Here is a 15,827-nt window from a genome sequence, read left to right on the forward strand (position 1 = left end):
AGAGGAGAGAGAGAGAGAGAGAGAGAGAGAGAGAGAGAGAGAGAGAGAGAGAGAGAAACACTTGATGGAGGGCCACCGTGAGTCAGAATTAATGTGGAAAGCAGGAGCGGCATCCACTTCCGAAATGGCTTGCCTCCAGAAACTCTATGTGCTAACAGTGCTCAGGCCGTTCGTTCATAGGGTCACTATGAGTCGTCTACGACTCAACAGCACCAAACAACAACAACAACAACCATATGTATATGGGGCACTCTGATGGCTTAGAAGTGAGGAGATGCGCTGCCAACTCAGAACCATGAGGTTTGAATCCACTGGCTCTTCTCCTGGAGAAAGACGGATGATCTTCTTCAGTGTGATTTCCTGTCTCTGAAAACCTGCTGGAGGTTCAGCAGTCAATTGGTTCCAACTTGATGGTACATAACATATTAAATATGAATGGCATGTAAATTGTTTTATTGTATGAATTATGTATATTTCTACTTGCATATAAATGTACATAATATAACAACAGTCTTGATATGAGCAGCCAGGAAATAAAAAGATGAATTGCATTGGAAAAATCTGCTGTCAGGGACCTCTCCAAAGGACTGAAGAATAATGATGTCAGTTTGGAGCCTAAAGTGCACCTGATCCAGAACATGGTCTTTTCAATTACTTGCTATGCTTCGGAGAGCTGGACTATTACTGAGAATGATAGAAGGAGAATTGATGCCTTTGAGCTGTGGTGCTGGAGAAGAGTATTGTATATACCATGGAGTGCTAGGAGAACTGACAGGTTCATCCTAGAGAGAGTGAGACCAGGCTGCTCCTTGTAGACAAGGATTTCGGAGATCCATCTGACAATACTTTGGGCATGTTGCAAGAAGGGACCACTCCTTAGAGACGGACATCAGGCTTGGGAGGGTGCTGGGACAGTGCAGGAAAGGAATACCCTCGATGAGATGGATTGACTCAGTGACTCGGGTAGTAGGGGTAGGTGGGTCAGAGACAATGTGGTTGTCTCAGGATAGAGCACGATTCAAAGCTGTTGTATGTAGGGTCACTATGAGTTGCAAGCATCTCAACGGCTCATAACAAGAACAACAACACTACTTATCATTTAAACTATTCATACCAACTGATTCAACCTTTACCTGTTGGTTTTTAGCTGATTCTAGGGATGGGCCGCTGCTCACCACTGCCTCTTTATTTCCCCCCCCCCCTTCATTTTCTCTGCTATTTTGCTTCATGAGTTGTTGATCAAGTTCACCCTTTATTTATATTTTCCTCAAATGGCCTATCTGGCTGCTATTCTTTGTGAATCCTTGTTCTCAGCACATGCCTTCCTTGCCCACTAACGAGGGAATGCTCTGCGATCCCAGCTCAGGGTTGGAATTGTGTGGTATGTCATCAATGAATTCTATAGATGTTATTCAATCCTTTCTTGCTCTGAATGTTACAAATGACAATTTCAATGCCTATCTGATTCTTTTCTTTTACAAGACATTTGTTCTTTCTTTCTGAATACCTGTACGAATTGTCTGTTTATCACTGTAGTTTGGGGATTTTACCAGCATGTCTGTGTATGTCTTTTTATTCCATTCCAAGAACTCAGTGGGCCCTTCTAATCTGCAGACATCTCTTTTCACCTCAGAGAAAATTTCTTCTTGCTTAATTATCACTTAGTCAATCTCCTGTTTTTCTTCTTCAGCTCCTATTATACGTGGAACCAGCCTTACTTCCTAGGATTAAAGCCCAAATCTGTGACTTAGCTTCTTCGTGTGTTAGTTTACTGCTTTCTAAAATGGCAATGTGGCCTAGTTAAGGAGCACTGCCAACCAAAAAGCACGTGGCTCGAATCCACCAGCTGCTTCATGGCAGAAAAATGGGTGATCTTCTCCTATGTGATGCACAGTCTTTGAAAACCCGCCGGAAAGTCAGCCATTAATTGATTCTGGCTCAACAGCACATAATGACAACCACCACCTTATAAAGGTGTTGAGATTAAATAGGCCAACTATGCCTGACTCATAATAAGCATATGTTGTTGTTCCCTACAACTCACAACAATGCTATTGATGTACAGCAGCTCTGAAGCCTGCCCTGTCCCGAGCCAGTCTTGACTGTATAAGTCTTAGTTCAAGTCCATTATCTTTATCTTAATAATTTCTGTTTCTTTATATTCTGTATGTTATTTGAGATACTGTGGCTTCATCTTTCATATCATTAGTTCAGGTTTGAACATTGACCCTCTTCTCAAGTTTTTGTGATAACTTTAAATAAGGAGTTTTTTGCTACATATATATCTCTCAAAAGAAATGATAGTATTTTCATTCAAATTGTTCTCTTCAGTTGGTTTATTTCACTAATTATCGCTTGCCCTGGGGGTTCTCTCTGTTCTTCTTCTCTCTGTTTGCTGGTTTTTCTTTGGTGGACTCTTACTTTGTCTACTTACAGGGATAAGGTCTAGCTGTTGCATTAAGTTCTGCAATGGTGATGCCCTGAGGGGCATGAAGAGGATAGCTAGTTCTGCCTGCGTGGGGAGACTCTGGACCAAGCAAAGATCAGTTCCTTGTTGAGACCCCAAGAGAAGCCACAATGGCCAGGATTCTCTGGCTCTGAAAACAGAAAGCACTCTGTCCATCTGTTCATACTTTCCTAGTTTCATAGAAACTGGCTGGAGCAACCACAGTGCTACCCTCTCCTGGAGCTTACAGACTGGTCAAGTTTGAAGTTTTCTATGATTCTATCTTTGATCTTTTATCTAGGTCTTCCTAACTCTGGGGTGCAGTCTAGAGGGCAGACATACTGCACTAGCTTTCTCTGTTCTCACCCAACTCCTTCTAGAACCCACTTGCCTCCTACATCACCAGGTACTCAGCTCCTAAGAGGCCGATGCTTGAACTAGAACAGAAACATGTTCAGGCCTTTTCATTCATGCATAAATGTCCCCTACCTACTTTTGCTCCTTCCTTTCATATTATCATTGACTATTACTGAGCTGTCTGAAATAGCAGGGTCTCTCTCTTCGAGAAGGCCTAGATGGCTGGGGAGAGCAGGGAAGGGAGCTTGGTCTGAGTTTTACCGTGAATTGTCATGGGTTGGGGGAGCTGGAATGGTCAGCATATGGGTAGAAGCTTTCATAGTTTGAATCTCCCAGTAGCCTTCTTATCAACCTGTCCAGATATGAAACAGAGAGGAAGAGGTTAGGGAAACACTTAAAATCTGCTAGCAGTGAAATAGAAAAATATGGAATAAATCTCTGCATTACAATATATAATCACCATCGGCAGCATCTATACAACTTATTCCTTTAGGTAAATCACTTCACCTGGTTGCATTTGCTCATTTATACAATCAGGCTGACCTTTCTGATCTCTAGTATTCTGTTCAGCTCGCTGATCCCACACATATTGTTTTTCTGCATTTTCTGTTCATAATTTGTTCTATTACCAGGGAATTTCACTTCTACGGGATCTTAAAGTACAGATTGTGGGGAATTGTACAGATTGTGTTACATCAAATGAGTTCTCTGCTTTCCTGCCTTGCTCATCTTGAAGATGTGTCACCACTCAATGACAATGCTGTTGCTATTTTTCAGATTCACTTGAAGCTGAACAGCTTGCTTTTCTGGTAGATTATATTAAATACAGACTTAAAACAACAAAACCAAAAGCTGTGTTTCTGTCAAAACAGCATCAGCCTCCCAACTTCTTTTTTCACAGAGTTAGTGTTTATTGGAGAAAGGAGCACTTAAATATTATGAAGCATAAAATAATATATGACTTGATGCTCTCTCAACAGCTTGCTTTATAGTGATAGTATAGATGGCTTCACAAGAATAGAGCCACTTAAATGTCTGTGTGTATAAAAGCCTGTAATGAGGGGTTAGGTATTCGGATATTTTGCAATGTTTTCCATAAGATAAAAAATAAACATCACAAATATTTAATATTATTTTTCTAGTTAATGACAGAATCTTGTGCTTCCTTAGTAGATAAAGAATTAGGTTATTGAATGGATAATAGGAATGAGTGAGCCATTTAAATGTCCAACAGTCACTCAGTCACCAAATATTTCTTGAGCACTACTTATGGCAAGAATTAAGTCTTAGAATGGAGATATGATGAGGGGCAGATTAGTCACCATTTATGCCTTAGAAAACCTATTGTTTAAAATTGAAAGAATTTTCACAGAGAAAGATATTCAAATGGCCGACACATGAAGAAATGATCCAAACCACTGGCAATAAGAGAGATGCAAATCAAAACCACAATGGGATACTAACTCACTCCAGGAGCTGTGGCAAAGTTTAACAGGACAGATAGTAATAAATGTTGGAGAGGATGTGGCAAGATAGAACTCTTATACATTTTTTATGGGATTGTGAAATGGTACAACCACTCTGGAAGGCAGTCTGGTGCTTCCTCAAAAAGCTGAACATAGAAATTTCATATGACCCAGCTATTGCTTGGAATATACCCCAAGAAAAGGAGAACTGAGACTCAAGTGGAAACTTGCACACCAATATTCAGAGCAGCATTATTCACCATTTCAAGAACATGGAAACATCCCAGATGTCCAGCCACAAACAAATGGATTGAGAAGTTGTGGTACATTCATACAATGGAAGACTATACAGCACTCAGGAGCAATGATTTCGTAAATTATTACCTAACGTGGGAGGGACTGGGAAGCATTATACAGAGTGGACTAAGTCCCACAATGACAAATATTGATTCATATTGCAGAATAAATATGAGGATACAAAGGGTGGGTAGAAGCAGAGGAGTGAGGATGGGCGGGGAATGGAGATGTTAATCATAGGGTTGCACCATTTGATGGGTGGGGTTATGAAGGAAATGAGAAAGATCTTGTATGAAAAACAATGTAATTGAACTCAGTAAATAAATCAGTATAAAAGAAATAAAAAAAAAACACTGCAAAAAACAAAAGTCTACTGTCTTACTGAGGAGATTGCAGGAAAGCAGTCAAAAATTTCTGTAATGATGTGTTTTCTCATTAACAAAGTTCTCAAAGATAATGTATTATGACATGCAGCTTCCCAGATGAACTGATAAAAGTATTTGTGAATTTTATCTCCAACATCATTTGAAACATTAAATGAGACACATACAAAAATAGAAAATATATTTAGAAATATGAGATTCTAATGGAATTACCCTTACTTCCTTGCTTGGTTAATGTTGGGTCTAGAAACCTGGACTCCAGAGGAAGAATCTTGTTCAAATCCCTGGAGCAAGTCATTAAACTTTGCTGTTTCCATTTTCTCTGCTATCAAGTATGAATCATAAAAGCTCGAGTTTGTTGTGGGATTAAGTTGAATGTGTAGCACGTTAAAAATGATGCCCAGTTTTTCCTAAGAGCTTGGTAACCAGTTATCATTGAGTTTTACTCATGGTAGCCCCCCAGATATGTATGTCATAGTTGAACTTTGTTCCGTGGGGTTCGGTGACTGATTTTTTTTTTTTTTTGAGTTCTATATCCAGATTGGTCTTCAAAGGTGACTCTCAGTAGACTTTAACTTCCAACCTTTTGGTTAATGATAGAGCACATTAGTCGGTTTATACCACCTGGGGATGTCAAGGTTTTATTGTTCTTAGGTGCCTTTGAATTGGCCTGAGTCATAGTAACCCTATGTACAAAAGAACAAAACACTGCCAAATTCTGTATCTCGGAATCTGTGTTATGCTCAAGCCGATTGTTGTAGTCAGAGTGTCAGTCCATCTCATTGAGTCTTCCTCACTTGTGGTGGAGTTGTTAGATGCTGTCAAGTCAACTCTAACTTGTAGTGACCCTGTGAACAACAGATTGGAACCTTGCCTCATGTGCCATTATCACGATGTCCTTCCTCATCAAGCCCATTGATGGAGTCACTGTGTTGAACTGTCTCATTGAGGGACTTTCTCTCTTTTGCTGACCCAACATTTCCCAACATGATCACTCCCTTTCCCAAGGACTGACCCTCCTGACAATATCCAGTGCTCTTCCACTTTTCCAACAAAATTTCCTTCTCCAGGGATTGATCCTCCTCCTAATATTATGGCCAAAGTATGAGATGAATCCTCATCAGTGTTGCTTCTATGGAACATCCTGGTTGTAATTCTTTCAGATCAGATTTGTTTGTTCTTTTGGCGGGCCATGGCCTCTTCAGTAGCTTGTGCCAACATTACAACCCAAAGGCACTAGTCCTTTGATCCTCTTTATTTATTGTCCAACTTTCACATGCATTTGAAGCAATTGAAAATACCATGGCTTGAGTCAGAAACACTTTTGTCTTTAAAGTGAAATCCATAGTAGCAGGTTGATTCAGGGCACTACATTGTTCATCTTGAAGATTTTATGGGCATTGTTTGTGGATTCAAGGAAAATTAAGTCCTTGACAATTTCATTATTTTCTCTACTTATCATAATGTTGCTTATTGATCCAGTTGTGTGAACTTTTGATTTATTTTTTTTTATGTTAAGATGTAATTTGGAAGCAGGAATGGCATCCACTTCCTAAATAACATGCCTCCAGAAACTCTATGAACTTTGATAAATGTGGATGGTTGTAGAGGGACTTCAGGCCTTTTGTTCATAGGGTTGCTATGACTCATGCTCGATTTGAAGGCAGTCAACAACAACAACAAGGTGTAATACATACTAGAAGCTGTACTTTTTTTTTTATTTTCTACACTACGTGCTTTAAGTCCTCTTTACTTTTGACAAGCAATGTTGTGTAATCTGCATACCACAGACTGTTGATGAATCTTTCTTCAATTCTGATGCCACACTCTTGTTCATACATTTTCTCAGATGTTTGCTCAGCATACAGATTGGATAGGCATGGTGAAAAGATATAATCCGTTACACAGTTTCTTACTTTAAACCGTGCTTTTTCTCCTTATTCATGTGATAGTTTCATATGAGCTTAATAACTAAGTGTTCTGGGATTCCCATTCTTCTCAATGTTATCAGTGTTAAAACTGTAGATCATAACTTATTACGATCTACGCAGTTGAATGCTATTGAATAGTCAATCAAACACAAACATTTTTCTAGTATTTTCTACTTTCTGCCAAGATTCATGTAAAGCCAGCAATGATGTATCTTGTTCCTTAATCTCTTTATCCAATTTATATTTCTGGCAGATTCTTTATAATATACTTGCTTTGTTGCTGTGGTGGTTATGTGCCATCGAGTCGCCTGCAGCCCATAGCAGCAGCTCCGAACCCTGCCCTGTCCTGAGTCAGCCTCACTAATTTTGACACACCAATCCCCATTGCCCCAGTCACTGTCTTATCAGTGATCTTCCCCTCCTGTGCTGTCCCTCCAACCTTCCAAGCTTGATGTCCTTCTCTAAAGACCAATCTCTCCAAACCTCCAACTCATAGTGACCCTATGTACAACAGCTCTAAACCCTGCTCTATCCTTTGCCAATCTCACTGTCTCTAACAATCTACCTCCATTACCCCAGTCAGTGAATCATTCCGTCTCATTGAGGGTCTTACTCTCCTGTGGTGTCCCTCCACCTTCCCAAGCATGATGTCCCTCTCTAAGGACTGGTCCCTACTTGTAACATGTCCAAAGTATGTAAGACGGAACTTCAGAATCCCTGCTTCCAAGAAGCAGCCTGGTTTAACCCTCTCCAGGACAAACCTGTTCATTCTCTTAACACGTTGCCACAAATGACTGAAAATGTGTTTCTAAGCACGCTCATCAATTTTAAAAGTGTGCAGCAACATGTTAACAGTCCATGGTATATTCAATAATTTTCTCCAACACCACAGCTCAAAGGCATCAATTCTCCTTTTATCATCCCTAGTCATTGTCCATCTCTTTGATGCATAGTAAGTAATTAAAAAGACCATGTCCTGTAACAGGTGCACCTTAGTCTCCAGACTGACATCATTGCTCTTCAGTACTTTTTTTTAAGGGGGAGGGAGTTATTAGTATTGCAAAAGGCTATTGTAGTTCATTTAATTATGAGGTACTTTGTTTCTTTAACATATTTTCTAGATGCAAAAATATTTTTAAAACCACCCTCTAAAGACCACCAGAGTTGTTAATAAATGCAATTTTATTTTTTTAACATACTGATTTATTGACAAAGTTTGAATATATTGCTTTGTACGAAAGATCCTTCCCATTTCCTTCACCCCACCCACCCATCGAGTTGTGCAACCCTACGATTATCACTCCACCCCACCCCTCATCCTCATCCCTCTGCTTCTACCCTCTTCCCCCTTGGATCCTCATACTCATTCTACAATAATGGTTTTATACAGTATTTGTCCTTGTGGGACTGAGTTTGTTCACTCAGTAAATGCCAATTCTGAATGAGCAATCTGGTGATGTGAAAGCTCCTTATGAACACTCTTTTTTGCTCTCCATTCAACTTTGCTTCTCTTAGGACACACGATGGCCAAGCAAGTGTGTTACACTAATAAAAAGAAGGACTCCTCAAAGTGGCTGCCTGCCCTCCATCTCTTCAGCATGGCTCTGCAGCTGTGTAAGGCCTCAGCCACACAAGAACATGAGGTCGAAGCTGAAATTCTTTTTCAGAAAGGTAACATGCGTGAAGTTCAAGTTGTCATGAAGTTGGTTGAACTCATTTTTCTATCAGCATTAGACTTTACATTTTGGTTAACAACTATGGAAAGTGCAATTTGCCAAGGACATAGAAATGCCAAACATGTTAGTATTCCTGCCAAACCAGGTTTTAGAGAAAGCAACACTGCTTATTTTAATTTTTTATCAGCGGGGGGGGGGATAAAGTGCCTCGGCGTCTTTTTGTTTTTAATTTTGCATTGGTTTGCATACAGAGTTCCTATTGATTATGTTTCACACTATCCTTCACTCACATTGTGCTTCAAACAGTCATTCTCATTCATTTTGTTTTATAAAATCAGTCACCGTTGAACTATGCCCACCACTATTCTGTCTTTTCAGATACCCTCTGGATCTTTCCAATTTCTTTTACTCCCCCTCCCTCCACCATATTGTGTGACCCTATGATTTTTTTCCCCCTGTCTACCGTCATCCCTCTGTTCTCACCCTTTCTCCCTTTGGGGCCGTATACGCATTTTATTATTTATCCGTCTGTTTTCATAATAATGGTCCTATTCAGTATTTATCCTTATGAGACTGAGTTAGTTCACACAGCATAATGCCCTGCTGAGTGCTGCACAGTATTCCTTCATGTGAATTTACCACAATTTCTCCATCCATTTGATTGTGGTAGAATATTTCCTCATTCTCACAATTGTGAATAATACTGCATTGTTGTACAAATCTCTGTTGCTGTCTCAGTTCTAATTTCTTCAGGGTATATTCCTAGCTGTAGAATAGTTGGGTCATATGGACTTTCTCTTTTCAGCTTTTTGAGAAAATGCCGAACTGCCTTCCAGAGTGGTTGTACCATTTTACAATTCCACCAACAATGTTTAGGAGTTCCTTTCTTGCCACATCTTCTCCAACATTTATCACTTGCTGTCCTATTAAATTTTGTCACTGTTAACTGGAGTGAAATGATATCTCATTGTGGTTTTGATTTGCATCTCCCTTATTGCCAGTGATTTTGTGTATTTGTGTTTGTTGGCCATCTGAGTATCTTCTTCTGTAAAAAGTTTTTCCATGTCTTTTGCTCATTTTGTATTGGGGTTTTCAATCTTTTTCTTGTTGAAGCCCTGTAGGATTCTGTAAACGTTTGTTGTGAGACCTTTGTCTGAGATCAGTATGGCCAAATACTTTTTCCCAGGCAGTAGGTTTCTTTTTATTCTGTTGGGAAAAGTTCACAGGGATTTAATCTTTAGAAGCTCCCAATCATCAATTTTATCCCCTCCTGGCTGTGTATTTCTGGCTGTATTTGTCAGCCTCTTTATACCACAGGTGAGGCTTTCTAAGTTTGGTCCCAATTTGTCTCTTATGATGTTTATGGTTTTGGGTTTTATGCTTAGGTTTCAGATCCATTTTGAGTTAATTTTTGTGTATGATGAGAGGTGTGGGTCCTGCTTCAGATTTCTGCAGGTAGCAGTCCAATTTTGCCAGCACCATTTGTTGAAGAGGTTGTTGCCTCCCCATTTGATAGATTTTATTACCTTGTCAAATATCAGTTGACTATAGATAGATAGGTTAATTCCTGGGTTCTTGATTCTATTCCATTGATCTATGTGTCTGTTATTGTACCAATACTATGCTGTTTTAGTTATTACAGCTGTATATATTTTGAGATCAGGGAGTGTTACACCTCTCACTTTGTTCTTGTTCTTCAGAAGTCCCTTCGCTTCTTTTATGATGATAGTTGATAGTTTACCATCTTTACTTAAATTTTCATCAAGAAATTTCAACATTGGCTACTTCTTGTTGTTGTTATGTGCCCTCAAGTCGCTTGTGACAACAGCTCTGAACTCTGCTCTATCTTGAGCCAACCTTATTGTCTCTGACAGACCTACCCCCATTTCTCCAGTCACTGAGTCAATCCATTCTCATCCAGGGTCTTCCTCTTTTGTGCTGTCCCTCCACCCTCCCAAGCATGATGCCCCTCTCCAAGTACTAGTCCCTCAAAGTATGTCAGACAAAGCTTCAGAATCCTTGCCTCTAAGGAACAGCCTGGCTTCACCCTCTCCAGGATGAACCTGTTTGTTCTCCTAGCAGTCCATGGTATATTCAATACTCTTTTCCAACACCACAGCTCAAAGGCATCAATTCTCCTTCTATCATCCCTAGTCATTGTTTGGCTTTCTGATATAATATTACTTAACTTAAGCTTGGAATATTTCTTTTTCTATATCATTAGAATTATTAGCTAAGCATTTTAGTTGACTTGTTTACTTAAGAGATCCTTAACCCATTTAAATAAAGTTGTTCTGTTTTGTGCTGCTGAGTCAATTCCAATTTATAATAACCCTCAGTACAAAGTACAACTGCTACTACAGTGTCCTAGGTGATAATCTTTATGGGACTAGATCACCAAGTCTTTTCTCCTATAGACCAACTGATTGATTTAAACCACAGACTTTTTTGCTAGCAACTAAATTCTAACCATACTTAAATTTATCTTTAATGCATCTTTGTAAAATACTGTGTTCAATTTATCTGTGAGAGCAGGTTGATAGTAGTGATGATTACTGCTGCTAATTGTGGTGTAGTCTGCAGAGAATTGCACTGTCAATCCAAAGGCTCTGCCTCTCTAGTGGTTTGAATCCAGGTGGATTGACATGGTAACTGCTGCAATGTGTGTCTGTGAGCATGGTGCAAGATAGAACAGGGTTCAGATCTTTTGTTCATAGTGTCACTATGAGTTGTATTCAACTCTACACCACCTAACAACAGCAACAACAACATATCTTTGGCTTTCTTGACTATTGCTACCTTGAACATTGATTTGGATGCAAATTGTATTACATCATTGGCAAATTCAATCTTTTCTCCAGTTAATCATGATGTTGCCTTTTAGTCCAGTGGTAAAAATTTTTGTTTTCTGGATGTTGAAATGAAATTCATATTTAGGGCTTTGGGTTACTTTAGTGAGTACTTACAGTCTTCATTTTCTACAAGTGAGGCTTTGTCATCTGTATAATACAGGTTGTTATGAGTCTTCCTTCAATTCTGGTGCCACATTCTTCTTCATGTATGTCCAGCTTCTTGAATTATTTGCTCAGCATACAGATTGGAGAGGTGTGGAGAGAGGTCACAACCCTGACATATGCCTTTCCTGATCTTAAAACATGTAGTGCTGTCTTTTTCCTTTCAGACAAATACTTCTTGATCTATGTATAAGTTTACCAGGAGCACAAATAAGTGCTCTGGATTCTTGTTCTTTTCTAGGCTATCCACAGTTTGTTATAATCCACATAGTCAATATTCAATAAAGCACAGACGTATGTCTTTCTGGTATTTTCTGCTTTCAAACAAAAGTCATCTAATATCAGCAATGGTATCTCTCCTATCAGCCTGTTATGAATCCAGTTTGAATTCTGGACGTTTCTTGTAAAGGTGCTACTATTCCAGTCATTCTTAAATCATCAAGATTTTACTTGCATGTAAAAATCTTAAGGATATTGTTTGATAATTTCCACATTCTGTTGGATCACCTTGTGGGGGAATGGGATCAAATATTAATCTCTTCCAGTCAGTTGACCAAGTTATTGTTAGATGTCATTTAGTCAAGTACAACTCATAGCAACCTTGTGAACAACAGATCTGAACCCTGTCCTATCCTGTGCTGTCATTGTCATCTTGGATACACTCAAGTACATTGCTGCAGTCACTGTGTCAATCCATCTAGTTGAGAATCTTTTTCTCTTACCTTGACCTTCCACCTTGACAAACATAATGCCCTTCTTCAAGGAACAACCTCTCTTAGCAATATGACAAAAGTATGTGAGATGAAGCTTTATCATATTTGCCTTCAAAGAGCTCTCTGGGAATATTTGTTTGTTCTTTTGACAGTCCATAGAATATTCAGTATTCTTCTTTCTCCAACACCAAAACTCAAAAAGCATCAATTCTTCTTTTGTTATCCTTATTCATTCCAGCTCTCAGATGCATAGCAAAAGATTGAAAAGTCCTGGCCTGAATCAGGTGCGTCTTAGTCTTCAAACTGACATCATTACTCCTCAGTATTTGGAGAGGTTCTTGACGGTGAACTTTCCTAATGCAATAAATGTCCTGATTTCTTAACTGCTGATACCGATGGTGTTGATTGTGGATCCAAGTAAGATGACATCATTGACAGTTTCAATCTTCTCTCCATCCATCATCATGATGTTGCTTATCAGTCCACTGATGAGGATTTTTGTCTTTTTGATGTTGAGATGCAATCCATATTGAATGTGTTAGTCTTTGATCTTCTGCAGCAGTTGTTTCCAGTCTCTTTCCACAATCAAGGTTGTGTCGTCTGTATAATAATGTAGGGGGATGAGTCTTCCTCCACTTCTGATGCCATGATGCCATATTCTTCTTCATAGAGTCCAGCTTCTCAAATGATTTGCTCAACAATCAGATTGAATAAGTTTGGAGAAAAGATACAACCCTGATATACACCCCTCCTGATTTTTAAACACGTAGTGTTTCCTTGCTGTTGACCAAGTAGCAATCTTCAAAATTTGTTGGCACAAGTAAATAAGTATGTCCAGTGCATCTCTGTGTTGAAACACTTCAATTCGCTTTCCATCAATTCCTGGAGCCTTATTTTTGCCAGTACTTTCAGTGCAGCTTAAACTCTTCCTCCAATATAGTTGATTTTTTATTATATGCTGCTTCTTGAAATGGTTCCGTACCAACCAATTCTTTTTGGTACAGTGAGTATGTATTCCTTCCATCTTCTTTGGTTACTTCCTGCATCATTCAAGATTTGCCTGCATAATCCTTTAGTATTGCAATTTTGTTTTTCAATTTTTTAAGCTTTCAAAATTCTGAGTGAGACCCTTTTTCTTGGTTTTTTAACTCTAGCTTTTCCCATATTTCCCCTTTTCACAATACTTTTCAAGCTGCCCTTTGAAATCGTCTGTTCATCTCTCTTACTTCAAAGCATTTTCTTCCCTTTGTTTTGATCTTTCTATGTTACAGTACAAGTTTCAGTCTTTTGCAACATTATTTTGATGTTTCTCCTATGTCATTGCAGTGACCTTTTGCTTTTGTGTGGGTGATGCCCTTAAAATCATCCCACAATTCTTCTGGTGTTCAGTGATTAGTGTCCCATGCATCCAAGCTATTCCTGAGATGATTTTTAAAATGAATTGGGATAAACTCAAAGTGATAGTTTGTTTTCATTTTTTTTTTCACCTTCAGTTTGAGCTTGCACATGAATTGTTTTGGGGCTGTTCCATAGTCAACCCCATCCTTGTTTTAGTACTGAGATTGAGTTTCTGTGTCAACTCTTTTCCACAAAGGTAGCCATTCTGATTCTTGTGTTGCACATTAGGTAAAGTCCATGCATACATGTATACCATTTATGTTGAGTTTTTTTTAAACTATTTGCAATGAGCAAATCATTGATTCTATAAAATTCTAGAATGCATTCTCCAGCTTCATTATATCACCAAGGTATATTTGCCAACTTCCAATTTTACTTCTTTGTTTCCAGCCTTCTGTGACGGCAGATAAGGTGGGGTGCAGGAAACTGCATATAGGAGAAAGGAAATGCACCAAGTAATGAAATAGAAAAAGTAAGATGGAAAGCCAGTTGTGTTTGGGGGAATCAAAAGGAATCAGTGACTCACTGTTTCTTATTTTAGTCTCTTCCACTTATCAGGTAAGATGAGTTATTCACTGGGTAATCCAGCCTTGCTAGTCTCAAGCCCAAGGATTCTATGGGGCGTAGGGAGAAGCAATTCATCTTTTCACCATCTGATTACAGTATACCCTTATTCTGAATCTCTAGCATAAATATTTTTTCTCAAGTTTTGAATTATAAAAATGATAAAACCATCTTATATCTTTTTCTTATTTTAGGCAGAATAGAATGTCAAGTAACGATGGATGAGAAAATTCCACATTTACAACTTACGAGTTTGTTTGAAGCTATACAACTAAGCCTGAGAAATGATCAAAATGCAGAGTAAGAAAAAGTCAGAATATCTTTCCTTTGTTGTAGCAGTTTGTGTGTTCTCACTTTAGCCCCATGTTCTGATACAATACCAACTAGCCAAGGATGGAGTGATGGGGAGGCATCTTCACATCCAGGCTATGTCACTGAGATGCACCTGTCCAGCAAGTTTACTGACTCACTTTTCTAGCATATTGCCCTTGGTTCTGACCCAAGGCTTCAATTTTGATAATGTTTGTTGGTGGTCATTATCACTCTGACATACTGAATGAAATAACCTGTATCCATATCTCCTATCTGTCCCAGAATTATCACTCTCACCCTTTGTCAAGTGTGAATGTTTGCGTTGGTCCTCAGTGAAGGGCTAGTCAACTTAATACTGTATTTTAAAGAATCACCTCAATATTGAGAATAACCCACCATTATTACTACTGAAGTGATCCTCAAGGCCTAACCTGAGAGATTTGGGAGTGGACACACACAAAACCAATCACTGCCTTAAGCTTCTTCTTTGATTTCAGTTAGTGTAGGAGGGCCAGAGGATACCTGGTGTGAAGGTTGGTCTCTCCAGTCTTCACCTTTATTCCCTGTGATATTGTTGGCAAGTTTGAACCAAGTCATAGCTGACCCTCTAGCAGGTATTGAGAGGCAGTGAATCACATGGGAGGAGATTGCTCATCCTTCTTTCATGAAGCAGCTGGTGGATTTGAACCTCATATATTTGAGACTGCAGTGCAACTTCTTATCACTAGGCTACTAGAGCTCTAGTGCACTTTATGCTGGATTATTCTAGAGTGATCTCAGTGCCGGGCTGCACAGCAGTGATGACACAGAATGTTAGCAGCAAATGGCAAAATAGGATGCTTAGCTCTCATTAATCAATAACTTTCAATTTCTGTGGGAAAGAGGATGCTAGCATCTGTGGCCAAACTTCTATGAAAAGAAGTTGCAAATTTGGGATCTGTATGGGATTTGCCTGTATTTAGTTTTCATCAGGTTGAATTTGACAATAATTAGTTTTAAATGTTATGAGTAAGTAGTGAAGCTTCTTAATAATTATGATGATATGTAATTTTAGGTTGATAAGAAACTCCTACTTGGAAATGGTCCTATTATATTTTCATCTCAGAAAGTCAAAGCAGAGTCTTTCAACATCACCATCAACACATAAGGTAATTAACTATTTTATTGGGAATTATAAGTTAAAAGCCATTGAGCTTGTAATTTTGGTAACTGTGCTATTGAAATGAGATTTTCCTGTGCTACTTGGAGAAATTAATTACACTATTTTTAT

General features: G+C 38.8%; 1 protein-coding gene across 1 annotated transcript in view; it reads left to right on the top strand.

Moving 5' to 3' along the window:
• LOC102871359 (putative uncharacterized protein C12orf63-like) overlaps positions 1–15,827 on the top strand; it is a 271,053-nt gene that overhangs the window by 238,284 nt on the left and 16,942 nt on the right. Inside the window, exons 32-34 of the mRNA XM_006888569.1 lie at positions 8,396–8,551; positions 14,440–14,545; positions 15,612–15,705. Of these exons, the coding sequence (XP_006888631.1) occupies positions 8,396–8,551; positions 14,440–14,545; positions 15,612–15,705 (356 nt within the window). The remainder of the gene's footprint in view (positions 1–8,395; positions 8,552–14,439; positions 14,546–15,611; positions 15,706–15,827) is intronic.

Source organism: Elephantulus edwardii, unplaced genomic scaffold, assembly GCF_000299155.1.
Source record: "Elephantulus edwardii isolate Elephantulus edwardi_28Jun2011 unplaced genomic scaffold, EleEdw1.0 scaffold00068, whole genome shotgun sequence".
NCBI classification, from domain to species: Eukaryota; Metazoa; Chordata; class Mammalia; order Macroscelidea; family Macroscelididae; genus Elephantulus; species Elephantulus edwardii.